At 48.0% G+C, this 24,769-nt stretch overlaps 7 protein-coding genes across 7 annotated transcripts; 4 read left to right on the top strand and 3 right to left on the bottom strand.

Moving 5' to 3' along the window:
- Positions 1 to 3,482: 3,482 nt before the first annotated feature.
- EV420DRAFT_537089 (long-chain-fatty-acid-CoA-ligase) lies at positions 3,483 to 6,238 on the top strand. The gene is made up of 6 exons (XM_060482494.1): positions 3,483 to 3,993; positions 4,046 to 4,953; positions 5,001 to 5,398; positions 5,450 to 5,600; positions 5,653 to 5,882; positions 5,941 to 6,238. The coding sequence occupies exons 1-6, from the start codon at positions 3,563 to 3,565 to the stop codon at positions 5,956 to 5,958; spliced, it is 2,136 nt and encodes a 711-aa protein (XP_060329360.1). The 5' UTR covers positions 3,483 to 3,562; the 3' UTR covers positions 5,959 to 6,238.
- Positions 6,173 to 8,422, bottom strand: EV420DRAFT_1271968 (general substrate transporter; the record flags this gene model as incomplete). The annotated part of the gene is made up of 15 exons (XM_060467672.1): positions 6,173 to 6,282; positions 6,344 to 6,414; positions 6,468 to 6,583; positions 6,641 to 6,787; positions 6,814 to 6,942; positions 6,994 to 7,093; positions 7,147 to 7,210; positions 7,266 to 7,382; positions 7,418 to 7,499; positions 7,546 to 7,638; positions 7,690 to 7,751; positions 7,803 to 7,900; positions 7,953 to 8,094; positions 8,151 to 8,302; positions 8,355 to 8,422. 15 exons carry the CDS (start codon positions 8,420 to 8,422, stop codon positions 6,173 to 6,175), a joined length of 1,551 nt encoding a protein of 516 aa, XP_060329359.1.
- Positions 8,423 to 9,314: 892 nt separating this feature from the next.
- EV420DRAFT_1551124 (ribonuclease H2, subunit C) lies at positions 9,315 to 10,203 on the top strand. Its single transcript, XM_060473467.1, has 2 exons — positions 9,315 to 9,911; positions 9,963 to 10,203. The coding sequence occupies exons 1-2, from the start codon at positions 9,348 to 9,350 to the stop codon at positions 9,990 to 9,992; spliced, it is 594 nt and encodes a 197-aa protein (XP_060329358.1). The 5' UTR covers positions 9,315 to 9,347; the 3' UTR covers positions 9,993 to 10,203.
- Positions 10,204 to 10,326: 123 nt separating this feature from the next.
- EV420DRAFT_1480918 (uncharacterized protein) lies at positions 10,327 to 12,655 on the bottom strand (the record flags this gene model as incomplete). The annotated part of the gene is made up of 10 exons (XM_060469720.1): positions 10,327 to 10,592; positions 10,651 to 10,821; positions 10,882 to 11,032; positions 11,083 to 11,266; positions 11,319 to 11,508; positions 11,562 to 11,817; positions 11,870 to 12,020; positions 12,075 to 12,267; positions 12,322 to 12,518; positions 12,585 to 12,655. The coding sequence occupies 10 exons, from the start codon at positions 12,653 to 12,655 to the stop codon at positions 10,327 to 10,329; spliced, it is 1,830 nt and encodes a 609-aa protein (XP_060329357.1).
- A 581-nt stretch (positions 12,656 to 13,236) lies between these two features.
- Positions 13,237 to 14,647, bottom strand: EV420DRAFT_1480917 (uncharacterized protein; the record flags this gene model as incomplete). Its single annotated transcript, XM_060469719.1, has 7 exons — positions 13,237 to 13,328; positions 13,489 to 13,547; positions 13,584 to 13,693; positions 13,741 to 13,885; positions 14,230 to 14,291; positions 14,458 to 14,507; positions 14,572 to 14,647. The coding sequence occupies 7 exons, from the start codon at positions 14,645 to 14,647 to the stop codon at positions 13,237 to 13,239; spliced, it is 594 nt and encodes a 197-aa protein (XP_060329356.1).
- Positions 14,648 to 18,088: 3,441 nt separating this feature from the next.
- Positions 18,089 to 20,228, top strand: EV420DRAFT_1748937 (uncharacterized protein). Its single transcript, XM_060480265.1, has 6 exons — positions 18,089 to 18,251; positions 18,307 to 18,449; positions 18,499 to 18,715; positions 18,774 to 18,964; positions 19,013 to 19,807; positions 19,869 to 20,228. Exons 1-5 carry the CDS (start codon positions 18,146 to 18,148, stop codon positions 19,787 to 19,789), a joined length of 1,434 nt encoding a protein of 477 aa, XP_060329355.1. The 5' UTR covers positions 18,089 to 18,145; the 3' UTR covers positions 19,790 to 19,807; positions 19,869 to 20,228.
- A 1,331-nt stretch (positions 20,229 to 21,559) lies between these two features.
- On the top strand, positions 21,560 to 23,432 carry EV420DRAFT_1551092 (uncharacterized protein). Its single transcript, XM_060473465.1, has 4 exons — positions 21,560 to 21,787; positions 21,844 to 21,968; positions 22,024 to 22,466; positions 22,521 to 23,432. The coding sequence occupies exons 2-4, from the start codon at positions 21,939 to 21,941 to the stop codon at positions 23,293 to 23,295; spliced, it is 1,248 nt and encodes a 415-aa protein (XP_060329354.1). The 5' UTR covers positions 21,560 to 21,787; positions 21,844 to 21,938; the 3' UTR covers positions 23,296 to 23,432.
- The last annotated feature ends 1,337 nt before the right edge of the window (positions 23,433 to 24,769 follow it).

Below are 24,769 nucleotides of genomic sequence, written 5' to 3'. Positions count from 1 at the left end.
GCAAATGCCGCTGTGTGCTATGTGTATGAACTACACATTATCATGTCCACCAATGATAATGGCACGCATAGTCAGCTAGTGTAATTCCTGAACCTTCGGATCGTCGGAAGTAGTATATTCCACCTTAGCAAGTGCGGAGGTCTGTGATTATCATGGAAAGAAGCCAGTGACGACACAAAGACAGCAAGAACATCAGTATGTTGATTCGGCAGATGTCGAGACACGAAGCTGTCCATTAATACACCGTGTTGGCACTAGTTGCGGAAACAGGAACGCGAGTGGTAGGTATGTGTAGCCGGAGAGGCACTGAAAGATAGAATCAACGCCGATAAGGCAACGCCACGATGAAAAAAGAACTATGGGGTATTCAGTCACTGAAAGCAAAGTTAGCACACAGCCCCAGATTTAACTTTGCGGTTAACCGGACCAGAAACCGTGAACTGGAAGCACCAATAAGGCGAAGCTAAAATAAAACATGACGATAGGACTAGTAGTACTGCGGAAAAACGTACTTCGGGCTCCTCTCCTGTTGATATGAATGTATTCAGCGTCATACAGAGAGATCGCGAGGATGAAAGATTGAGCATAAATTTGTGTCATTATTCTTCATATCCGCGAGTTCCCCGTGATTGACCGTGTGGTATTACTCCTTCATTGATCCTTCAGGAGAGCCGTCTCTCGAAATATCAACTCGATGGGCTAGTATTGCGGCTGATGCTGATGGTGCATGAGTAGGTGCGACCCTGATCGCAACGTGTTGGAGGTTTCCATCTTGGGTTCCCTTTCCTGAACTTCCATCTGAGTCGTCATGCCTTCATGCTACGCCAAGACTGCATTATTGACTCGTTCGCCTTCATAATTATCGAAAATACCTCGCCTCCTCCGAATAGCTACTATCATTCATTCTGTATTATATCATGCCGCGTTGACCTCGGGTTGTGAAGTGGCGTTCATTCATCGCAAGCCATTCCCTCATCAGAACTTCACTCCCGTATAGGTCACTCAAATGACGACTTTCTTAGCTTTAGTTATACTTCTATTACATGCAGTCATTGTATTGGAAACAAGAAGGAATTTACCAAGTAACTTGTGATATCATGATGGCGAATTGGAGAATCGGTTTCCTTGCCAGGAGCGAATATCGCTGGAGGCGTCCATGTCTTCCATTGTGATCAACTTGACGAAGAAAAAGGTGCTGAGGCCCACCTGCAGGTTCAGAATTCACTCAGCTTCACAGTTTCTATCCCCCCTTTCGTTCCAAGGACCAAGGTTGCAACATTCATGGCATCTCAGCTTACAGATGGGGCATTTCGGGACCGTACAGGGTCATGACGATTGGCACAGCTTCCACTTGAATGGTCGATGATCAGCTTGACAGGGGTCCCCTCCCTTAGTACCTGCGATCGAATTCAAGGTACATGCTTCAGCTGTTTTTAGTTTCCGCTGCTGTACTAATTTCTTGTCCTGATAGTAATCTCCTGGCGTGTCTCAGTGAACGCGCCATCAGCACGACATCGGCATGTCCTTTCAATTTTGGTTCCCGATTTTTCCCGGAAGCACGTGTGCGTGTATTCCTTATTTTTGAGAATTAATTAATTAATTACAGATCATTCGTGCTATGTCCTCTCCATCTCAGAGCAACGGCAGATCCGTAGGTATTTATGGTCACTATATTTTCAGGGATATTATTGACATTAATCCAGGTAACGCATACTTGAATGACTCGGAGCCACAACGGTATCCCGTCTGCCCCGCAAGATGAGCAACTGCTAGCAAGTAGGGCTGATGTGTACGACAGCGATGACTGTTGTCATTTCAGCTCCGCCTTAATTTTGGATATCCGAGGACGTGAGTGTCATGTACCAGTACGAATCTCCTACCAGCCTTGCTGTCTGCATTCGACTCTGGTAACATAGAGACACTTTTTCTCGCTCTGTGGTCTGACTCGAAGGCTTTTGACAGGATGAATTGCCCCGGTTTTCGATGCGAATATGCTATTGTCCACAAAATAAAGTCTATCATCGTGCGATGCTACATACGACCACCATGACTTACTGTGCCTTCTCCTTTTCTGTTCTCTGATGCGACGCCTTGTCCCCCGTTGCTGTCAAGTACAATCTTGAGCTGAACCGGTCTTCCGTCAACTTTCCAGCAGACTGAGGTCATCTTCATTCGCAGGATAGATTTTTACGTAGTCGACTTCTTGGTATGTTCGTTATGCATGAATTTTGCATTCGTTTTGTCTGATTAGTGATTAGAGATCAATTGAAGGTCGAGTCTTTTACTATACTCATTCAATGCCGGCGTGATTGGATTCCCCCTTTGCCGCCTGCCGACACTAAACTCTTTAACTTTTGCTGCAGGCGACCACAAAGTACGAACAGTTTCCTGATGGTTCAGACAAGAATGCAAGAAAACACGATCTGTTTCACGTAACCGGTAAGTATTTATTAAAATTATTCCCCTATTTATCTGCATTTCTTGGAGGATCAGAGTCTGCCGCGCTCTAGCCTGAGCTCAGCTCTTTTCTGCCCCCTTTCCGTCCAGAAAATGGAACGTTGTCTCTAGTTCATTCCGACTTCCCTGACTTCCTCCGTGAATCGTCCGATCGGCCAGTCCTGCAGGAGTCAGTATGCCTGTGAGTCTCGGAGACCCTAATTCTCCCAGAGCTTTCTTTCATCTTCTAGTCCCTGCGTAGTGTGTGCTTCGACCTTGGCGTCGGCATTTTGGACATAGATATCGGATAATGTCAATACTTGTATTACTCATGGATCCGACTCGGATGTTGCTGTTGAATGGTTGACTTTGACTGTAAGGACTTACTTGAAATCTCGGGCATTCTACAGAGCAAGCTAGGCTCATGGGTGGGAAGAAACTGTTCCCCAAGAAGTCTGAAGAAGCCTTCTGATTGGGGCTCTTCAACGCGGTTGATAGTTTTCGCAGACTGGCCGAACTAGCACCTTCGAAGACCCCGAGTCGCACTGGCAACTCAGAACATGGACGTCGTCTCAATCCCGTTGGTTTTGATACGTGAACACCGCCGAATTCTGGTGCTGCTGGCATGTTACAATTGGTCATCTCCTGAGCATAATAATGCGGCACAGGACCAAGGTACGTGCATTAATTTTGCATCGATGTAAATCTTGCTCGGTAATCCCGGTTGATTATTGCCGTACGTGGGTGTCTAGCCCGTCGTACTGTTGCGTCGATTCCACTCGGCACTACTAAGCTTCTTGAACATCAGCATGAGGGCAACATCCTGTGGTGTGTTGTTCAGAGATTTGAGTACCTAGACGTCGTTTCATATGTAACACATCCGCGTTTGTCCAATGTTGTTCCGTTTGTCTGTTGCGGTCAATTGAATCAGATTAAATCGTATTTTTTGAATGACTCGTATTGGAAATAGAACCAGATCAAATGTCATGTGTATGACGTAATGCGATCAACTGTAATTGGAGTCTCCCGATAAAGTGATGGGGTAGCTGACGTCCCTGCCGAAGTACGCCCTACTTTTGTTGACCACGCCATCGAGGCAAATAACTCTTTTCCTCTTACCACCACCATGGCACCGCCTATGCAGACATTGAAGCCCGGCTACTTTGGCGAAGGCTCCGTCGAAGTCACCCCACCTCAGGCTCCGGGCGAAGGAGGGGCACGACGGCTGGCCATCGCGTCAGCAAAACTGGTGACGCAGCCCTTCGAAGGTCTCGACGCTGTTCCGGATCTCCTAGACTACTCTGCTCGGACGTACGGCTCGAGGAATGCTTTTGGATGGCGAGACATCATCAACGTGATTGAGGAAGAGAAGGATGTGAAGAAAATCGTCGACGGGAAAGAGATTCACGAGAAAAAGAAGTGGAAATACTTCCAGCTCAGCGACTACAAGTATATCTCCTACCTCGAATTCAAAGAGATAGTTTCGGAACTTGGGAGAGGGCTGGTCGACTTGGGGATGAAACAGGGTGATATCTTCAATGTTTATTCGGGAACGAGGTATGTCGTACGCCATTAGCAGTTTTTTCTTTTAACAATAACCCCTGTGTAGTCTCAACTGGCAGCTCATGGCCAATGCATGTGGGCTTATTGGTACAACCATTGCTACGGCGTACGACACGCTGGGCGAGTCTGGCCTTGAGCATTCACTAAATGAACCGGAATGTGTCGGGCTCTTCACCAACGCAGAGCTGCTGCCCACACTGTACAATGTCCTCCGGCAGACTCCCACGGTCAAATATATCATCTATGACGGCAAAACCAGTACCAAACTTGTTGATGAACTCCACGCTGTCCGGGACGATATCAGAGTTTATCATATTGACGAAGTCAAAGCAAACGGCAAAACAAAGTCCCTCGATACCATCAAAGACCTGCGACCTACGCCTGACACCACCGCTTGCATTATGTACACCAGCGGAAGCACCGGCCCACCAAAGGGCGTCGTTCTTACACACAGAAATCTCGTCGCCTCCGTTGGAGCCGTTTACGTCCTTTTGGGACACCACCTCACACAGCAAGACTTCTATCTTGCATATCTCCCTCTGGCCCACGTCCTGGAGTACATCGTAGAACTCTCTATGCTCTTCGCCGGTGTGACGTCAGGCTACGGTCGCGTCAAAACCCTGACAGATGCATCGGTACGAAACTGCAAAGGTGACATCGCAGCATTCCGTCCGAGTATCATGGTTGGTGTACCGGCGGTATGGGAAACTATTCGGAAAGGTATCCTGTCCAAAGTCAACTCCGGAGGTATTGTTACGCGTTTCGTGTTCAATGCTGCCATGACCTTGAGGAAGAACAACGTCCCCGTTCTCGGTTATCTTGCTGACACTGTGGTGCTTAGTGGTGTGAGAGCGGCAACAGGCGGCCGGTTACGTGTGGCCCTTTCTGGTGGCGCCGCTATCAGCAAGGAAACCCAAGAGTTTTTGAACGTCGCGTTAATGTGCATGCTTCAAGGTGCGGCTTTGATCTCTCTGTTTAATGTTATCATTTACTCTTCTTAGGTTACGGTATGACGGAGTCGTGCGGTATGTGCGCGGTTCTTCCTCCGGAGTGTATACGCTATGAAGCCGTGGGTCTGCCGATGCCGTCAGTCGAAACAAAACTGCTTGACGTCCCAGAAGCCGGGTACTTGTCATCAAACAACCCGCCCCAGGGTGAAGTGTGCATTCGGGGTCCATCAGTGACGAAGGGCTATTTCAAGCGGCCCGACTTAAATGAGGACGACACCATCTTCACCAAGGATGGCTGGATGCGTACGGGCGATGTTGGACAATGGAACAGCGACGGGACCTTGTCAATAATTGATCGGTGCGACATTTCATTTGTTGTTTACTCGGTTAATGCTGACGTTGCGGTTACTATCAGTATTAAAAACCTTATCAAGCTTTCTGGTGGCGAGGTGCGATTTTTTGAATATCACACTTCGGGTTCGGCTGACAGACTTGCATAGTACATTGCACTTGAGAGACTTGAGGCGACATACAAGTCATGCAACCTGATTGGCAATATGTGTGTATATGCCAACGCAAGTGCCTCACAGCCCATCGCAATCATTATACCCCATGAGGCTCACCTACGACATTATCTTGCGAACGTTCCCGGTTTGTCTCGTCAGTTCCTTTTCGTCTAACGCTATATTCATCTTTCCTATAGATGTCAACGGCAAAGAGGGTCTGGGCATCTTGTGTCACAATAAGAAGGTGGCATCATTGGTTTTGAAGGAGTGTAATGCTATTGGAAAGAAATCGGGCTTCAAGACGATGGAGTTGTTGCAAGCTGTTGTTCTGACGGCAGACGAATGGACACCAGAGAGTGGTTTGGTCACTGCAGCTCAGAAGATTAACAGGAGTGCCATCGCAAAGCAGTTTGCGTCTGAGATCAAGGTCAGTCGTTTTCTATCTGGACTAGGTTGCTCTTTACTCATTAACTGTCCTTGTTCAGGAGGCATACAAGCAGTAGACACCCGACGGTCGGGTTTTTTCTCTCTGGGATTTTCTTTTTTCCTTTTAATTATGGCGTTGTCATGTATTCTACTCTTTACTTCCTAGGTCCGGAGTGACAAAGGCATTTCATTTCCTGTTTATACAACATCGCGGAGGTTCGAGATATGGAAACTTAAACCTTCTCTTGAGATTCAGAATGAATATTCTGAGTACGCGACCCTTCGGGCATATCAGGCATGCGTTTGCCACTCTTTGAGCTTCCTGAAGTGCTTCCCTTCATCCCACACAAATGGGCTCTTGCTTGCAAAGAGAAGATCCATCTCTTCTAGCGTGCGGTTAGCTGCAATCAGAAGGTGTCAGAGGCGCTCATTCGTATCTGCATCAGACGACTTGGTACAGACCTGTCTCCGGATAGAACGCCCACACGATGGGGATGCATAGGAAGTTAATGGCTCCAAAGATGTAAAGGGTTCTGAGGAAGAAGCCGGTTAGAGTGAGGTAGGGGGAAGAGTAAGGCCGTCTTACTTCTCGCCGATGTTATTGAACATGACTGGGTTCAGCATCATGAGCCAGCCATTACCAATACTCCATCCAACGACACCCCATGCGTTCCCTTTGGCACGCACTTCTAGTGGAAAAGTCTATACGAAAGGCTGCAGTCAGCAGTGCGGCGCCGATGGAAGCTGGAGAAGGTATACCTCCGTTGGGTACACCCAAGGGATAGTTAACCACGTAGCCCCAAAGATTGCGGTGTAGAGGAACACGAAAAAGGCAGCTGCACCGCCGTATTGTGCGGCTTTGCCAGAGTGATCTTTCAGGAGTCCGGAGAACGCGCCAGCGAGGATCTAAGGGTGCTGGAGTCAGTCAAGACATCTGCAGATGCGGATAAGGTGCGTCCTATTGATATGCCCTGTCCTACGGCTCCCCACCACAGTCCAATACGGCGGCCCCATCGATCGATAGTGTAGATAGCGAAGAAAGTTGAAAAGCAATATGTCACCTAGCAGTGAAAACTCAGCACGGCTGTTGATGGCTGAAGTATAAACCCCACATCGTTCAATCCGGAGAGCCACTGCGACTTACGAGCACCGTAGCCCGCTTGAGAGAATATAGTAGGGGCGTAAACGGTAATTGCTGCAATACCCACCCATCTACGCGAGTATCAAATGAGGATTAGGAGGACCAACGTATGGCTATGACGTACTCTTGCAATATCTGTAACCAGATACTCAGCTGAACCCGCCGAGCGATGTGCAGATCCCCAGAACCTGTCAAATGGAGATTGGATGCCTTCTCTGAGCGTCATCAAAAGAAGAGGCTCACCAATTCCCCAGAACATGTTCCAATAACTGTTCATCTTCGAATGCTTCTTCTCCAGCTCTACGACTTCCACTATGGTTTCAAGCTCCTTGTCTGCGACCGAATGATCGAATGATCTTCCTTGTCATGTGCATCTGATTCTACGTAGCGAAGACGTCGGAGAACAGTTTGGGCCTCTTCAAGCCGACCTGCTTTTACAAGCCAACGGGGGGACTCGGGCATATAAAAGAGAGCAAACTAGATGAATGAATAATAAGACCTTGGGACTTCGATGGAGGCGCACCATGAAAATGATAACGGGAAGGATCTGAAAAGCGACAGGGAACCTCCATCTGACTTCAGAACGACCGTCTCCAACAAATCCCAGACCGAATTCCTACGAACTGGATCAACAAAGACATGCAGCGCAGGAGCTGTAGAGACATACAAGCCAATAAGCAACGACAACCCCGAAGATATTTAGGGTGAATTCTACTGCGATGAATGCGCCTGTGATGTTCTTTATGAAACTATGCGAGGAAGATATCAAGTCATGCAAACCTCTGGATGTGTGGGTAGCAACCTCGGCACTCCAAACAGGAACAACTGCGTTGAGATACCCTGTTCCGATACCATTGATCACCCTCGCGCAAAGCATCCTAAGAGTACGTATCAGGTTCACGGGTTGTAAACATCGAGGAATGACCGTACCATGCCAAGTTTTGTGCAGAGCACTGCAAAGCGGCTCCAACCATCACCCAGAGGCAACCAATAAACATTGTCTTCAGACGACCCAGTTGATCGCCTGTTACTCCGGCAATGATACATCCAATGAGAGTTCCGAGATAGTATACTGAAAAAGGTGAGGTCAGATAGGAACCTCGGGTTGAAGAGCCGGTGAATACGTACTACTGACAATGCCTCCCTGGCGTGTGGGGTTCGTGATGGTGACGACATATCCTTCCGACTCGCCTTCGTAAGTGGAATATCCAAGATTCATGGTGTCGACATAATGTGGGGAGGTGTTTACTCCGCCCATCATTCCCTGGTCATAACCGAAGCTGCAATAACAGTCCCTAAGAGCCTTTCGTCGAAGTAATGGTGAATACGTACAAGAAAATGGCCAAACCAGCCACGGCGTTGATCCCATAGTATAACTTTCTCCCAGCTAGCTGAGACATAGCTGCGACCACGCGATGAGAAGATCTGGGGGATCAAACTTCTTCTTTCTTCGATGTTGGGCTTAATAAAAGGCTACCGGCCTTGGCCGACCCTCGTCGAAGATGCATCCGAAGAAAGAATTCCAGATCCGACGGGGAATATTAGACGCTATCTTGCGTTCTTCTCCAACTCATACTTTCACATGACACCACTGCCGGAATGGTTGGACTGGTACCGGACCGCTTCCCGCGGATGAAGGAACGGAAGAGCACAAGAGCGGAACAATACGGACAGCATTAGAGGCGAGAAATACCCTGATAGAGTAGCAAGGGCATTAGGCCCATTCCAGAATACAAGCATCAAGCAGCCGATGGCCATGTCATGGCATTTAAGAACGCCCTTGTGTCCGAGTCACTGTATTTTCAAAATGAATCTCAAGGGAAGATTTGAAAACCGGAGAAATACTCATGATACTGTCGGAGCCTGTCTGCAGGCCCTAATTATTCCGTAGGCTCACAATGCTCCGTAAGTTTGTCGAATATATTGGTTGTAATCCAAACGTCATCACTTTGCTTGTTATCAAGCAAGGAAAACGAGAAATGTCCAACTGCTGGATTAAGATGTCGGAGAAATGGGCTCTGGAACAGAAAATCTAGCCATCCTCCGCTTCCGATTAGTAGTTACAAAAGCTAGAAAGCAAACGAATCCCTGTACCCTATATTCGAAAATTCTATCTAGGATTCAGAAATTCAAGAGATACCTGGACAGGTTTTGAATTGGTTCTGAGAGCCATTGAGGGCAAAGTTGGGGCAAACGCGGCAGGTAGGGCGAATGATAGCATTAACAGAAAAGTTGTTAATACACAAGCAACAACAACGCGCACAACGCGGTGTTACGGTCACATGTTGTGACAGTGGAAGCGCTAGCTCTTTCCTGTTGGCCACCATGTCATCCTCAACGTCCTTGCCTTCATCCTCACCTAACCTTATGCCGTTCCATATCGAATATAATGGACCCGCGTCCATTTCAACATTTTTCCACGTCGAAGAGCGCGTCACGGAGAATTTGGATGAGCCAGAACCTGTGTCGGAGGAGCCAAAGGCAGAATCCTCTCGGACGGCAACAGCTCCCCCATCTCTTGCGAGACGTGCAGCCTCGTATTTTGTCTCAAGTTTTCGAGGCCGTACGCTTCATGGTACAAAGATTGATGTTCCGGATGGCTATACGGGATTGGTGTTGAAGGGAATAGACGGGGCCAAGAAAGAGAAGGGACAAGGGAAGGCAATAGGTGATCACTCTCCAAGCAGAGCCACACGCCATTCAGCGCGAAATAGGCGTGGCGAAGATGAAGACATAGAGGAAAATGACGCGGCTACAAAATCCCTGGCACCCTTTCTCACCCCCGCCGCCCAGTTTTCCTCTTTCATTCTGTGGCATCCAGATGCATTGGGAAGAGAGAAAGATGATGAATATGTCAGAAGTCTGAATGAATGGACCAAGTTGTCGGAGCTAGTAAGTCTGCTCTTTAGCGCCTTTTCCTCGAGCTCATGCTGTACCTGCCAGATTCATTATATACCTGATGATGCATGATTTGATGGCTATCTTATCTGCGAATAGACTGTCAGCCCGTAGCCATGTCGCCAGTGTTATGCAATTGATATCAACGACTAGAAGCGATCCCGTAGCAATAATGCAAAAGGACACCGTTCTCTGACAGTGGCCGAAGACGCAACCTTCACACTCAAATGCGCGTCATGCTCTAGAGAGCGACAACATTGATCTTGGATGGGCCCCATTAATTTGTGCAGCGCATATCTGTTCGTGACAGATGAGTCGTAAAAGCTTTTCATGTCATTGATACATGCAGTAAATGGTACAAGGGAAATCAAGAGTTATGACCCGAATCATAATCCGCAAACGGATCTTAATGGCCTACACCTTTCTCAAACACTGTTATACTTTCCACCTCCTCCAAGTGGTACAGTGGCTCCAGAACAGCGTCTCGCTGTCCAAGCACCCACTTCTTGATCCAGTACGGTAGGAAAGTGCCTCCCTGATAGGCGGCGTGCTTCCGCATCGGCACAGCGAACACATAATCGAGTTCCTCAAGCGTCCTTTGTTTGGTCTCCGGCAACAGGAAGAAGATCATTATCAATGCGAGCACATTAAGGCCTGCATAGAACCCGAATGCTACAGGTAGCCATCATGTCATTTCACGGTTTGCCTCAAGGAAACGAGCAACACTTACCTCCTACTTCTGTTAGTGCCGTAAGCATACGCGGGAACGTGATAGATAGGACGGCCGCCCAGCCCAGACAGGTAGCAACAGCCCATGACATACCCATCTCACGATGCGTAAGGGGAAATACCTCGGCGGAGTATGTGTATGGTACAGGACCTTCTCCAGGCGAATAAAACGCTGCCAGAAGAACAGTGATAAGAATAGTGAATAAATAGTAGTCCTTTGATGTCGGCTTACCAGCAAAGATGAAGATAAACAGCGCGATCAACGGTACCTTTGCTGAGCTTCCATCCGGGATCAAGAAGCAAAGCCCTGCAGCCAGTAGAGTCCAGGCCATGTTTGGGAATGTGAACAAGAGGAGGTTTCGACGACCGAAGGTATCGATGGTCTGATATCATCAGCATGGTATGTATTGAATTGAATTGCAAGGTTACTTACCCAAACAGCAGGGAACGCGAACAACCAATTGACCAACCCGAAGCCGAAGCTAGCCCACATCGCCTGACCAGTAGAGTATCCTGCTCGAACGAAGACCGTCGAGGAATAGAACGCAATGATATTGATACCACACATTTGCTGAGCGATCATGACTACCCAGCTAGCGAGCGTCGCACGCCGAACACTGGACGAAGACCGTGAGATGGCATACAATTCATCCTACCAATTGAGCTCACCGAGGAATAGTAAACAACTCGATGACACGGGACAGATACGTGCTTCCTTTGATGACCTCGTACTCCTCCATAAGTTGTCGGTGGACATAGTACAAGTCTCTTGCGGCTTGCAGTTCAGTGTTTCTTAACCGCTTGAACGACTTGAACGCCTCAGCATATCTTCCCTTCTTCATATACCACCTCGGAGATTCTATATCCTTACGCATTAGATTTTTTCTCCGTACCTGGGAGACTCAAACGCACCTGGGCAGAAATAGATCCCAATAACCAGTGGCACCGCAGGTAAGAACGCGCTACCGAGCTGCAATCGCCATGCAATATTACCAACGCGGTAGAGGATCAGATTCGCACAGAAACCAAGAAATATGCCAAATGCGGTCCACATCTGCCAGCTCATAACCAACCCTCCCCGAATTGAGGCTGGTGTATTCTCTGCGGCGAAGACGGGGGTCGTGCTAGCCTTGGGACCCATCCCGAGACCAAGAAGCAGCCTGCATATCTGATCATTATCAAGTCAGATGGGTCTTGGTATGCGAAGGCAAGGTACCCACAAAGAGCTGAGGCCATGTCTGGCAGAAGCCAGAACCAATGACAGCAACCGTACAGAAGATCCCGCAAAAGAAAATCGTTCCCCGACGACCAAGGTAGTTGTTTAGTGGATCGGTGAGCCAACATCCGAGGAGTGCGCATGCTATGTAGGGACTACGAAGTAACCGTGTAAACCAAATCTATTGAAGGATAACCGAAATTACGTACCCGGCGTTGATGGTCCCGACAATCCACTCATTGTGCTCTCTATTCGGGGCACCATCGTCTGTGGGGATACCAAACTCGGTCGGGAACGACAGGTTGGCACCATTCGAACCGGTCTGGTCCCATCCTTGCACAGCAGCAGCGAGAGAGCAGATGATAACGGTCATGTACAAGTCCTTTGGTTGAGACCATTTGTCTGTCAAAATTGTCAGTAAACATATACCAGACCAAGATCGGAGACGCGACATACGTGTTTTTTCCCTTCTGATCGCCTCCCGATCCGTCTCATCCAACAATGGCAGCGTCTCGAATTGGCCAGGGTGCTGAGCGAGCAGCGCGCCCTTTTTAAATGTCTCCGTGTACTCATCGAAGCCTTTCTCTTTAGTGAACTCTTCAACCTGTGCGAGCAGCTTATCCTGAGGAATACCGTAGAGGGGATTTTGAATCCTAAAAGACCCCGCGGGGAGGTTGTAAGCGATAAAGATGCGGGGAAATGTGAAAATGGCGATTTACCGCGCATTGACATTGTTAATGAGATTGATGTGATCGTGCCGATCTTCAGAACCTTTTTCTGGGTCAGACATCGTTCTCAACCAGTCTTGGATAGTCCACCGAGGCAGGGGAAAGCGAGAATGGCTTGGACGCTGATGATGCTCGGCATCCCTGGCTTTATAGTGGTTTCGTTATCCTGCCAGTCAGGGCGATCAAAATAGAATGTGGGGATGTAGAAAGTTGTGGAGCATCTTCGAATTTCTATATCTAGAACTTCAAACATTTTCCGCCATGTTCCGAGCGGCTGTAACACCGTATTATGAGCACGCGACGTCAGTGACCATATGCTCCGTCGAGTCTGGTGTCTGCAATATTTCATTGTGGATGAAACCCTGAAAATGTTTCTCCAGACTTTAGTATGAATTACTCATAATGCGAAATGAGAACACTCACAATGCTACAAGGATAGTTTATTACAGCATATACAACAGAGGCAGTAGTTCAAGTCCTCCCGCAGCTTCCCGGTATCTGCGAGCCTGAACATGCCATCTCCATCCATCTGGTCATCTGAAGATGCAGAAGTGGCGTAAGAGGTGCTCAGGAACGAGAAATTCTCGACCCGGTCCGTGATGGAATAAATCTTAATGGCATCACACTTGCTCAGCGTCTCGATTCATGAACGGTTGGTGAAACTGAAGACCCAAGAGCCGGCCGGACTGCCACTGGTTGCTAAGAAAAGAACGGAAGCGCCAGTGACAGGGTTAACTGCTGGTAGAATGAAAAGTCCGAAAGGATTAGCAATTGAATCATATCATACCCAGTCAACCGCAATACAAAAGGGTCGGCTTGGCAGTGATGGATAGTTTCAATCATTTTAATGCCTTACGGAGCTACGCGCTAAGGTTAGATAGGCCAACATACTCACATCCAACGCCATGGCGCCGTTTATACATTGAGGTGGCACCGCCTTGCGCAGTACTTCCACTGCAGAAAGCTTCTCATGCATCACTGAACAGTTACAATCCCCGCGACCCAAAGATGGACAAGCCTGACGGGTCCAACGAAGTAAATGGGACAAATATAGCATCTCGCCTGCCCAAAGGTTCGGAGCCGCTCTGCGCCCAAAGCAGCTGTGATCATTAGTTCAGGGACTCAAAGGCATAAAGAAAGTACTTACCCTGCGAGCTGAACTTCGCCGGCTGCCAATGCCAAAGATTACACGGATTTCGAACCAAGGGCCTGGGTCGCGTTGTGGCCGTCCCCGACGGAGCAATGAAATGAAAATGGCGTGTCTGATGCTAGCAGAAAGCCAAACAAGAGGACTGTTTCATCCCGTGACGATCTTGAACGTAGTATCGATCAAAGGCCGACGCAGCCCAAATCCATTCACACTTATCTGGCTGGTCAAGTCGTACGGCAATCTGAGAACCGGTATGGAAATGGGTCAAACCGTCGACGGTAAACAGAGCGTGGCGAATGTTTTGGTCCAAGCCCAGGATGGAAAATGATCGTGCGGTACTTGTTCGCTAAGAGCATCCGTTTATCAGTGCACTACAGCGAAGTGTTGTTCCAGAAATACTACTTTGAATGATTGCAATGTCGCCTGTTCCTAAGAATGTAGCGTGAAATTAGTATATCGCAGGTTTCATAAAGGGAAAGGCCTTACGTTGTAGCAAACATCGCGATCGACGAAGTCAATAGGGCCTCATACGCAAGAAGGTCCATATTCTGAGTAGTGCAGATATGAATGCTCGTGTTATCGAATACAGGAAACCGGGGCGAGGGCTAGATTTGTGAGCCGCGTTTCGACGTCTAAGTCAGCTACAGTACTTATGAGCAGGCAGCAAATGATAGTCTGGAGAACATTCTTGTTTTTTCCAATGCTGTTGCGTACAATTGAATTTGAAGAAAAGTCAACAGCATCACCGCCGTCGGAAGCAAAAGCTACGATCACGTGTACGTGCTTCGCAGACGAGTTTGAAATTCAAATTCCCTCTTTAAAACCTACTTCCTTCCTTGATGTTCCTTCCTACCTCCCTGGCCAGGAAAGACGTCTTTAAATCCTGTATCAAACCGGGCCCCATTGTAACAAGACCTCATTGCCGCAAAACATAAGGCATGACGCTGCAGGATTATGGTTGGGTCTCCGATTTTTCGAGTGACTTCGCAAGCCAGCATCCTTGCAGGATGGCAAGATGGTGAGGGCATACACATCTCATTACACACCACGACTCAAATCTCCTCAAAGAATGATTTTGTCTGTCTCGCCGTGTGCCAATCATTGTTTTTCAGAAACATGGCAACCACGGGAAAGTTTCTCCTGCCTTCCAAAGCGGCGTAACGCGTTGCTACGGGAGTGTATGATTGTCAATTGCGTTAAGGACAACAAAATTGCGCATATATGTAGGTCTCGTCTTTGCTTAAAGTCAAATATCTCCCAGCGGCGCCTCCTCTCAGCGTTTGTTTCTCGCCTTCCATCCGGATAGCCTAAGGCCGCTTTGAACAAGACTTGGGTGGATGTGACGCTAGGCAATTGGGGGAAGTGGAAAGACACGTAGATGAAGAACTATAGTCAAAGTGAGTGTACTTTACTTCCTGTTATTGCTTATTGAAGACTGTTAGTGCAGTAATGTCACATACGGGCGTGCCCGTCAGACGATAGAGTAAGGTGGAAACATTCCCACCGTCATTGGTCAGCCTTGTGAAACCAGTAGTCCCTTCAATGATGGTGAGCTCGGTCAACGTGATTTTCTTAATCGGCAACGTATTGACATATTCACAAGCGGAGTGGTCATCGGCCGAAGACTCACAGTGATTAATGAAGAGTTATAACGTGCCAGCCCGCAAGCCAATGCGAAGAACATCAGTATTATATGCCGACGTCCTGATATCCGAAGCGATGGTGGATCGAGATAATTCGTCATCATCTCAGAAGTGCTATCGCCGCTGGACTACATCCTCAGTTCCATACTAGGGCCGGGGGAGGTCGCACCACCTGCGACCTTCCTCGAGTTTCACGCTCTTGAATACCAGCGCCTAACTTAGAAGCGAGGTAGCCGCCTAGCCACCTACACCCACGTGTCGCAGCATCGTAGGCTATATTTCCTCACAATGTCACTGTTCAGCGCTGACAAGGGCTCGAGACGCCGACGAGAAAAGCACCTTCACCTATTATGTACCATTGGCTCAAAACGACTGCATTTTTGTGGTCTCCTCCTTAGCACGCGGAGTAGTCACCTCCTACAATCAGTCTGCAACAACGGATACGTTTCACAAGAGTATCTTGGGACTCGAATGGCGTATTGGGCGTGACAGCGAGGATAGGATGAGGATATCTTCCGCCGTTCGTCTCTGGCACAAGCGAGGGAGTAGAGATTTATGAGCCCCCTCGCCGTAATTGTCAGTAGCGCCAATTCGGTCGACCGGTACGACTGGAGCAATTCGTCTTCCGCAGTTGGGAGAAGAGTGTCGATGACATGGAAGCCTTCCGTAGGTCCATATCGGCGTATTGTGGGGATCTCGCACTTACTAGAAAAATAGTGAAGCAGTGACCAGGACTTGTTCCGAAGTAACACCGCAGATCTGTGCTGGATCAGAGCCAAAGTTACGCGTCAGCGATTGCACTGACTCGGCACGTCGGGTGTTCGCAGCGTGCCCTTCTTACCCGACCCTAATCTGGCAACCAGGCTGTGCACCGCCCTTGCGTACGTGAGAAAGCGCTAATGTTTGCATTGGCGCACTTGCGCCTTCCGTGCCGAAATCATTTAGCATCATGCTTTAAAAGAGGCTAAGGTTGTGCATCCGCAGTCCGTGCTCTCACTTAGTATGACAGCGCGGTGCAGTAGCGGACTAAGAAAATAAAACCATGGTCAAATGTTGTGAGTTCGTTCATGTTGTGACCGATCATGGCAAGTTAATCCGTCCTTGCTAAAGAACTACTGGCCGTTAGTGCCCAAGTTGAGATCTCTCGACCTAACTCTTAATGCTTAACTCCGCATAATTTTGACGAAGGCTCACTTCGTTGTTGCTCTTACGCGTAATCCTGGCCGGGGCCCAGCTAATAGTGAGTCATGTTTGTCAATTTTTAGAGTTTAGAGTTTAGACACCGGCATAGAATGTATAGTCATAGCACCTATGTCTGCTTGTGGGCATACCACCGCCCGGCGGCGCAGACGCGCCATCAGTTAGGCGGGCTTTCATAATACAGGCTGTGCTGATCCTAACGCGGCATTAGGCTTCTTCTCGACCCTGAATCGAATCCTCGTGCTCTCACCGAAGAAGACGTACGTGGCGACGCCTCCATTGGCGCGTTTGTTGCTTTTCCGACGCGTATTTGTTCTTATGCTGTGAAATATTGTAGATGTATAAGTCTTCCGGGCCTCCGAAGTTCTTTCTGGCCAATGACGACTTTTTTTCGCGACGATAGTGAATGCGATCAATGTGGGTAACGAGATCTAGGATCAACCGGTCAGTATTTTGGTGGGTCCCGAAATGCAGGCGTCTGTGTTGGTCGGCAAGGTGCATGCTCAGTATTGTACGCGTTCCACGACTCTCTGACTCGTTCGGACATAACGGTTCTACTTTCTATCCTGACCTCACATCTTTGCCTGGCCACATGACCGCTCCATTCTTTGGAATGCTGTATTTTCCTCGTATTCTCTCACAACGCTGATCATATTCTTATAGCATACCTCCCTCGGCTTTCTCAAAAAATAGTCGCCAATGCTCGACCTCCAAAAAGTTTTCTCCTCCGCAGTCGTCGTCGACAGCTGTTCCTCAACATGAGGCTTTACTGGTCGTCGGAAGGGCATGAGATGAATCAGGATTGCAGGTATAAATTCACACAACTACTCACCTTTCCGCCATCCTTCTAACAATGAATAAGATAGGACCTTGTGCCAACTGCAGAAAAAAGCAAATTCGCTGCCAATGTTATCCCTCTGGACATCCAAACGTCTGTCTCGACTGGTTTTGCCGCAAAGATGCTACAGCCCCTGTATCTCCTTCAAAACGCTCGCGTCTTCCATCAAGAATTCTCAAGTTCAAATAGTACGGGCAGCTTAGGAAATCCTCCTCCCTGGTAGGATCTCCTTTTCATTTTATGTAACCCATCGATATATGATGGACGCGCGACAGAAATATCCTCGCAGTCTCAAGCGAGTTATTGGCGATGGTCTGTGTTTTGCTTTGATTCACCCAATCTCAATCATCGGTCGCGTGATTTCCTCTTCAACGACCCAAATAATAGTATATACCCCACGGTCCCAGGCCATTCTCGGATGTATATAACCTCGGAGTGTTTTCGGACTGCTGGCGCGAATGGGTCAGACGTTTTTGACCTTGGCTGACAACCGAGAGCCTGTTTGAATGCGCGATTAGCAGAGATCGATTTCCCTCCAAGGGTTATGCATGCGAGGACTGGTTGAGAAGGTCGCTGTGACCTGGGACCTTGGTGCATGGACGGGCCGAAGGATGACGTCACGGGCGTTTGTTTTTATTGCCCATCAGTAATACTACACAGCACTCTGTTCTCCCTCTACTACTACTGCACTACCAGTGTAATTCGTTCCCGATCTCTACTTATGTCAATTACACCTAAGGATAGTGATGAAGAGACTTTTGATTATTACCGAAGACCAAAGGTGACATCTTTGCCCCCAAAGAACTCAAGCATTGTTGTCATAGGAGGTGCTCCACATTACCCTTAGTCCCATTCTCTTGTTAACAGGTGAAATTTTCGCAGCGATGATGACCCATTGTCCCGACTATGATCTTCTAGGAGTAGATAAAACTTACTTCCAGATTATCAGAAACCGTCATGAGGTTACTATTCTTGGACCTCCGTTACTGGATGATGATGGACGTACGCTTCAACTGGAATTGATTGTACGTCGCGTTTCGTTGAAGGAGGTCAGGAATTCATCAATTTTTATAGGAAACACTTTTGCACACGGTGCCTTTCGATGAAATCAATCAGGCTACGCTCTACATCACAGGAGATGGGAGGGCTCGCCTTATACCACAAGTCTTCACGATATATCCGAGCTTACCTTTTATATCCGGGGTGCGCTGCGTCGAGGACATTGAACTCCAGGTGACTTCCTGGTTATACATAGGCTGGAAGCTTGCTCTTTTAGATGGGATACCAGTCGGTATGCACAACTTCTGCAACCTAATGACGGTAGAACTGACTTTGATTTAAATATATAGAAGTTGACTACGCTTATAATTTAATGACTTCTCTATGCATAGAGAACAGACTCGAAGCCATGCGACAACTTTTGCCATTGGACCTGACTACGCCCCTTCAGGCCCATCTTGTTAGCGATGGCTCCATCTATGGTCTTGTCAACAAAATCGAAGAGGACTCTCGCTCAGTGACCTATGTTGACAGAAATCTGGTGAGGCTACTCCCTTTTTCAACCGAAAGCATGCTAATTATGCCCCAGGTGTATTCAGCATTTGCGAAGCTACAGAAGCACCACATCTACTTCACTGACGCTAACGAGTATGAACTCGATGACATTGCGATAGTTGGAGATAAGGTCCGATTCATACGAACATTCACCGGGAACTGGCTGAACGCAGCCTTTACATATGATCCAAAAATTCATGATCAGGAAACTCTTGCGGACGCTCGAAAGTCTCATTGGCGAGTGGCTGAAAAACTCTTCGACAAGCTCATCTCTCGTACCGAGTCTCCTGAGATCTGGGCTTCACCAGACTTCAGTTCACGAGTTGAAGATGGGTATTGTGTCCTCAATATCGTTTTTGCTCCTGAAAAGCCTCTTGGTATACTTGCTTTCATGGCGAGCACTATGTCTTCGGGCAACGATGTCACGTCCTTGTCGAAGAAAAAGAGGCGCAAAGCATTGTCGTCTCATGCAGCGACAACATCTCATTCTGCGGCCAAGCATTGCCATTCCATGTCGACTTCGGATGAACTTTTCCAGTCATCCATTTCAGAGAAAGTGATGGAATCTTCCGCTACCTCTGATAAACCTTTGGTCCTTTCGAAACGATCATCTACGCGACGATCCGTCTTTCCATACGGCAACCTTGACATTGACACTCCTGCTGTTCTTCCCTATCCTACTAGACTCTCTGGGACGTCCTTCCTCGGATCGCATTCTTTGATTCAGTCCGTCATACCATTACCACCTGATGATTCCGACGATGTTGCTGCGATCCAGTCTGGCCATGGGTGGCTAGAAGAAGTTCCATGATCTATTTTCAACTATAATGTATGTTCGTGTTCCTGGTTTAAGTGTCATTTTTCTAACTGGGCTTGGTTCTTGTTCGCAGTGTTTACGTATAAAGCTTGAGCAGGAGATGATGCGCCGGTGGCGCGAGGGTCACTTTCGGTCGAGTTGGAATCGAGTTCTGGAGAATCTGAGAGAGATGACCACAATAACGGGCATCGGTTTTGACTATTAGAAGATGAAACTGATATCTATAGATCTGTTTGCTTAACAGTACAGTACTCATACCATGTAATACCTGGTACGACGTACTATTACTATTTCAATCTACTTTACCTCTTGTGCCGGATGGTCAATTGTGGCTACAAGCTGATCGAGACTAGCACAGGGGCGAGGTACTTACTAGTCCTATCGCGCAACGAATCTACAGCGGGATATCGAATCGAAATGGAACGCTTCGCCTATACATGGAGACCCGACCTTCTGATAACGTTCCCTATGATGAAACCCTCGTCACCGTCTTCACCGTTTACTTTAGAGGCATGTCACTGCCAACCCGAGCATTGAGACAAAGTAATGTCTAATCATAATCTGTCGGAATAGCACCTCATATGTAGTTGGGAATAAATGAATCGCACACTGCCGATATATAATCGAGGGAAGTTGCAGAAGTTCAAGTTTTCAACCCGTCCTTGATGGCCCGAATTAGCTGCCGAGATGCCGATGCATTGGTCAGCGGCTGGCATCTCGATTGTAACCGTGCCAACTTTGGGTTTCCTTTCTCTACGGTCTTGGTCTCGTCTTGCTTGATCCCTTGCCTCCAACCTCCAGCCTTCGTAGTTGGCATACATGCCTAACATTGCACTTCGAATGATTAATTTCATTGATTGATCTTCTCTACAGTTTCAGGAGCTTGTGATATTGGACACAAAGGCCGCGAACTCTTGTAGGCACGCGAGCACCCCGGGCCTGTAGGACCATCATACCTATATCCAATTGTAGACATAGCATTCCTACAATTTGAAGCCCAGTCGAAGAAAAATGATGATGAGAGTGTTTTATGTCTACCTCATATTATATTGCAACCAGGGCTGACGTTGTTCGACGCTCGACAAATAGTCTTTCCAAAGGATGGGACATAATAGTAAGCCAGCTCGCGAAGTATATCCATGGTGTCGTTACTCAAAGACGTGCTTTTTTTGGGATCACAGGCGCAAGACAGGCGGAGCATCTTGTGCCGTAGAACTTGACATACTTTCATTTACGGCACTCGCAGTCCCTGTACCAGACCATCGACCCTCTCCTCATGGACACGCTATCAGATTTCATCATCGTTCACCCCATGAGATCAGTGGTAATCACTTGGACATGCTAGGCGCACTTAGCACACGAGAGATAGCACCATCGCGCAGAATTCCGATGCAATGTCGGAGTCTTCACCTCAGCTACGCAAGACCCCAAGTCTGAGAACCTTCAGAACCCCAACGTACTATATAGATGCTACGCATACTGTCTGACGTTGACCGGACGACAAGGGTGAAAATTACTCTCTACTTCTGTTACAAAAAGCTGATGCTTTCTCATAGCCTATAAACTATCCAGTTGCTGCGCATTGACAAACTCGTCCCTCCAAAAAGACTAAGGGACGTGTACGAAATCAAACATTCGTTTATGAAATGCGTCCTCCTTCATGAAAGTGTTTCATTTTGGCTCGGCACTGCTTCTTCCATTACGGTATGACATTTCTTCGATAACTTGAAGTTTAATCGCTGATCGATCGCGCACCATATGCTAGTCAAATTCTTCACCCTTCTGCAGCTTTTCCACCTTCAATTGGAATGCTTTCGGTCTACGACGTGTAATGCTATACCCCTCGGTACTTTGGTCCCTCATCAACATTTTTGGGCCAACCATGACCTGAAAAATCAATGATGATCTCGGTCCCTTCATTGTTGATTTCTCGCTTTACCAGTGCACCCCTATTAGGTTCAGAAAAGATGCTGGTACAGCTATTCGCTCAAGGTCAGCCGACCCTGGTTCTTTTTTGGGTTAAAAGTGGCAGCTGGCTCGCTTTCAAGGCTTGGTTCTGTCCCCCGACGTCTGCCCGGCCACCAAGTCCAGTTAAGGACGAACCCACACTCTTTTATATCTAAATCATTCGTCCCTATTAGCTATGCTTCAAGTCGCGTCGCTTGCGTTGGTGGTTAGTCTTGATTCACCGTGCACTCCAGGCATCATCACTTATCATATCCTATTAGATCTTGCCAATAGTATCCGCCATAGATCCCTTTGCACTCTCACCAGGCTTTGACATCGTTTCGGTCACAGCTCTGGCAGAGTCGCTGCCTTCGCACTCCTGGGAATTCGGTACCGCTTCGGAAGCGCTTCTTGAGCTTTACAACCCAGAGTTGTCCGTCTATGGGTTTTTTCCCTTACCGGCACAACGGTATCCGTCTTCATCTGTAAAAGCGCTCTCATACGCCGAAGACAAAATCGTGTTTGGGGAGGGCGTTAATGGATTGAGCGACGGGGACGGCGCAGTTGGCGACCCGGCGAGCTTGGGTGTATTCGCTTGGCTGATTGGTAAGACGGACGAAGCCTATGCGGATCGAGCTCGGGAAGAAATAGAATATATGCTTGAGCAGGTGCCGAGGTGGGAAAATGGTGCTATTAGTCAGAGAGTGGATGTCCCTGAACTGTGGTTAGTGTTCACGCTTTCTTACTGGCGCAGCTAGGTTGATGACAATGCACGCAGGGCTGACTTCATATACATGGCGCCTCCCTTCATCGCGTATTATGCCGCCGATACATGGAATGTAACACTTCTCCACGAATCGTACCAGCAGTGTGGGTATTACCGTGAAGTACTTCAAGCTACCAATATCTCTAGTGAGCCTTACGATGGCGTATGGATGCACATCATCGGTCCGCAGAACCAGGATATCGGGTTGTGGAGCACTGGAAATGGCTGGGCAGCTGAGGGAATGACTCGCGTCCTGGCTACTATCATGAAAGCACCCGTAGCTTTACTCGCTTCGTGGCGCCAAGAAGCCATAGATGACCTGACAGAGTGGATCAAGGAAATTGTCGACGGCGTTATTGGATCTCCAACCACCCAAGGACTGGCCCGGAACTACCTCGACGACGTATGGAGAGACGGTCATGGGTTTGGGGAGATCAGTGGTACATCGCTGATTGCTTCCGTTATCTATCGTATGGCCGTCCTATGCCCTGATGTGTTTGATCAATCGTATATCTCGTGGGCTGACGGGGTTCGTGCGACTCTTGGGAAGAACGATAACGAGGGGAATCCGCATGTAACTGCCAATGGGACCGTCACACCTGCTGTTAATCCACTGGGATGGCTGGACACTGCGCCATGGACGGCTGGAAGCCCTGAGGGGCAGTGTTTTGTGGTGCTCATGTATGCTGCTTGGAGGGACTGTGTCTATGAAGGCAAATGCAAGTGCGATGGAGATGCAGGTGGTTGGAATCATAGGAAGCGGGGCTGGGGAAGATCATGCATCTGATTGGATACAAGTTTAATCGTTCACGTGTATTGTGCTATATTCTTATTTTTCTGCCTTCGGTGGTAGACAGTAAGACTGTAACGTCAAGGCACGCATATTTATTAGCCTTATCTCATTTTCTTCCCCGACAGCTGCCACTTCCAAGCACATGGCACCGTGTGAATGAATAATTTCATCAATTGAAAAAGTCATGACAAGCGCAGCCTTGATGCATTGATGTGCTACTTATGTCAGGGCGATCAAGGACTTCACTTTTGGAATGATCAGCCCTGTAGCCCAAAGATATTATATACCGGGTGTATGATGTGAAAATGCGTAGTTAAGCTCTGTTGTGTCACTTGGTATGGTCAAAGAAAAGATCAAGATAGTGAATCCATGGAAAATCTGCGACGTGCGTCGTCGAGAGCCATATTCGGTCTGTTTACTGCCGGTTGACTTCGATTTCGTTAGGTTCTCGAATAAAAGCATTTGAAAATGCCGACTCAATAGGTGTTCCGGGTTCATTCTAAAAATTGGTACAGTGGTGAGGCGGCGAGAACGGTTTGCCGAGCCCATGAAGCCACGCTCATTTTTACCCAAGTCCGAGGCGATTAATCGTGGATGTTAATAGATAAGAGACAGGCTTCGTATGATGTCAGGGTATGGAGCGCCAACCCCCTTCATGAGCACCATAGTATGAACTTGGTACACGGAAGCCATATGTCGTGACTCGGAGAGTGAGAACACATCAAATCATCACCGTGACCGAAAAAAGCGATAGTAGCGGCATATTTACTTGGATTGTGCCCACAGGAATTCTCGTGGACGGCATAGAGAATAGACCGTATCTGCTGTGAAATATATTGTTGCTCCGCAATATTTTCTCATGCGCAGATCATGTTTTCTTTGGATGACACGCAAGTTACTCCTCTCTTCATCTACAACGATAACTCCACCAACTCCGCCTCCAGCAACGATGATAGCGATTTTCCATTGCTGAAGCATGGTAGTGAAGCTTGAGCAGCGGTGCAACAGAGGACATAGGTATCCTACTCTTGAAGTTGGAATCTCACACATCCCCGAAGCCATGTCGTAATAATGCGAAACGGAACATTCTTCAATGTTAGAAGATGGCAACTTATATATTGCAGCAGATACGGTCTAATCAAGCAAAAAACAGAATCGCCAAGGGGTCCGAACGGCCCTGTGATCGATGTCCCGAATTGGCATATGTGACTTGAACTACAACCACCATCACACAAATCCTCTTCTATCGATCTTTCGCATTCAACGGAACTAGTTCAATAAATTACACAAGTAGGTAATGGCTGATGTCGGACCGTTGTCGCCCTCATATTAATAGAGGGGATAGATTTGAGCCATAGGGTCTATTATTCCACTGTCTTTGTTCTACGTACGCCGGGCATCGGTGTCGTGATCAAATCTCTGTCCATTAGATGGCTGTTACTGTCCGCTGGAAGATGCATATCAACGC

This window comes from Desarmillaria tabescens (genome assembly GCF_030435595.1).
Source record: "Desarmillaria tabescens strain CCBAS 213 chromosome Unknown EV420scaffold_23, whole genome shotgun sequence".
NCBI classification, from domain to species: Eukaryota; Fungi; Basidiomycota; class Agaricomycetes; order Agaricales; family Physalacriaceae; genus Desarmillaria; species Desarmillaria tabescens.
This window is presented reverse-complemented; position numbering and strand designations above follow the sequence as displayed.

What these genes read in the sequence shown, in the direction of transcription:
- EV420DRAFT_537089 (XM_060482494.1), top strand. Translation starts at nt 3,563, where the DNA reads ATGGCACCGCCTATGCAGACATTGAAGCCCGGCTACTTTGGCGAAGGC. An exon ending in AATGTTTATTCGGGAACGAG is followed by an intron (nt 3,994 to 4,045) that starts GTATGTCGTACG and finishes ACCCCTGTGTAG; the next exon opens with TCTCAACTGGCAGCTCATGG. An exon ending in TCAAGCTTTCTGGTGGCGAG is followed by an intron (nt 5,399 to 5,449) that starts GTGCGATTTTTT and finishes AGACTTGCATAG; the next exon opens with TACATTGCACTTGAGAGACT.
- EV420DRAFT_1551124 (XM_060473467.1), top strand. Translation starts at nt 9,348, where the DNA reads ATGTCATCCTCAACGTCCTTGCCTTCATCCTCACCTAACCTTATGCCG. An exon ending in AATGGACCAAGTTGTCGGAG is followed by an intron (nt 9,912 to 9,962) that starts CTAGTAAGTCTG and finishes TGCTGTACCTGC; the next exon opens with CAGATTCATTATATACCTGA.
- EV420DRAFT_1748937 (XM_060480265.1), top strand. Translation starts at nt 18,146, where the DNA reads ATGTCAATTACACCTAAGGATAGTGATGAAGAGACTTTTGATTATTAC. An exon ending in AAGCATTGTTGTCATAGGAG is followed by an intron (nt 18,252 to 18,306) that starts GTGCTCCACATT and finishes AAATTTTCGCAG; the next exon opens with CGATGATGACCCATTGTCCC. An exon ending in CGCTTCAACTGGAATTGATT is followed by an intron (nt 18,450 to 18,498) that starts GTACGTCGCGTT and finishes CAATTTTTATAG; the next exon opens with GAAACACTTTTGCACACGGT.
- EV420DRAFT_1551092 (XM_060473465.1), top strand. Translation starts at nt 21,939, where the DNA reads ATGCTTCAAGTCGCGTCGCTTGCGTTGGTG. An exon ending in TCGCGTCGCTTGCGTTGGTG is followed by an intron (nt 21,969 to 22,023) that starts GTTAGTCTTGAT and finishes ATATCCTATTAG; the next exon opens with ATCTTGCCAATAGTATCCGC. An exon ending in GTGGATGTCCCTGAACTGTG is followed by an intron (nt 22,467 to 22,520) that starts GTTAGTGTTCAC and finishes CAATGCACGCAG; the next exon opens with GGCTGACTTCATATACATGG.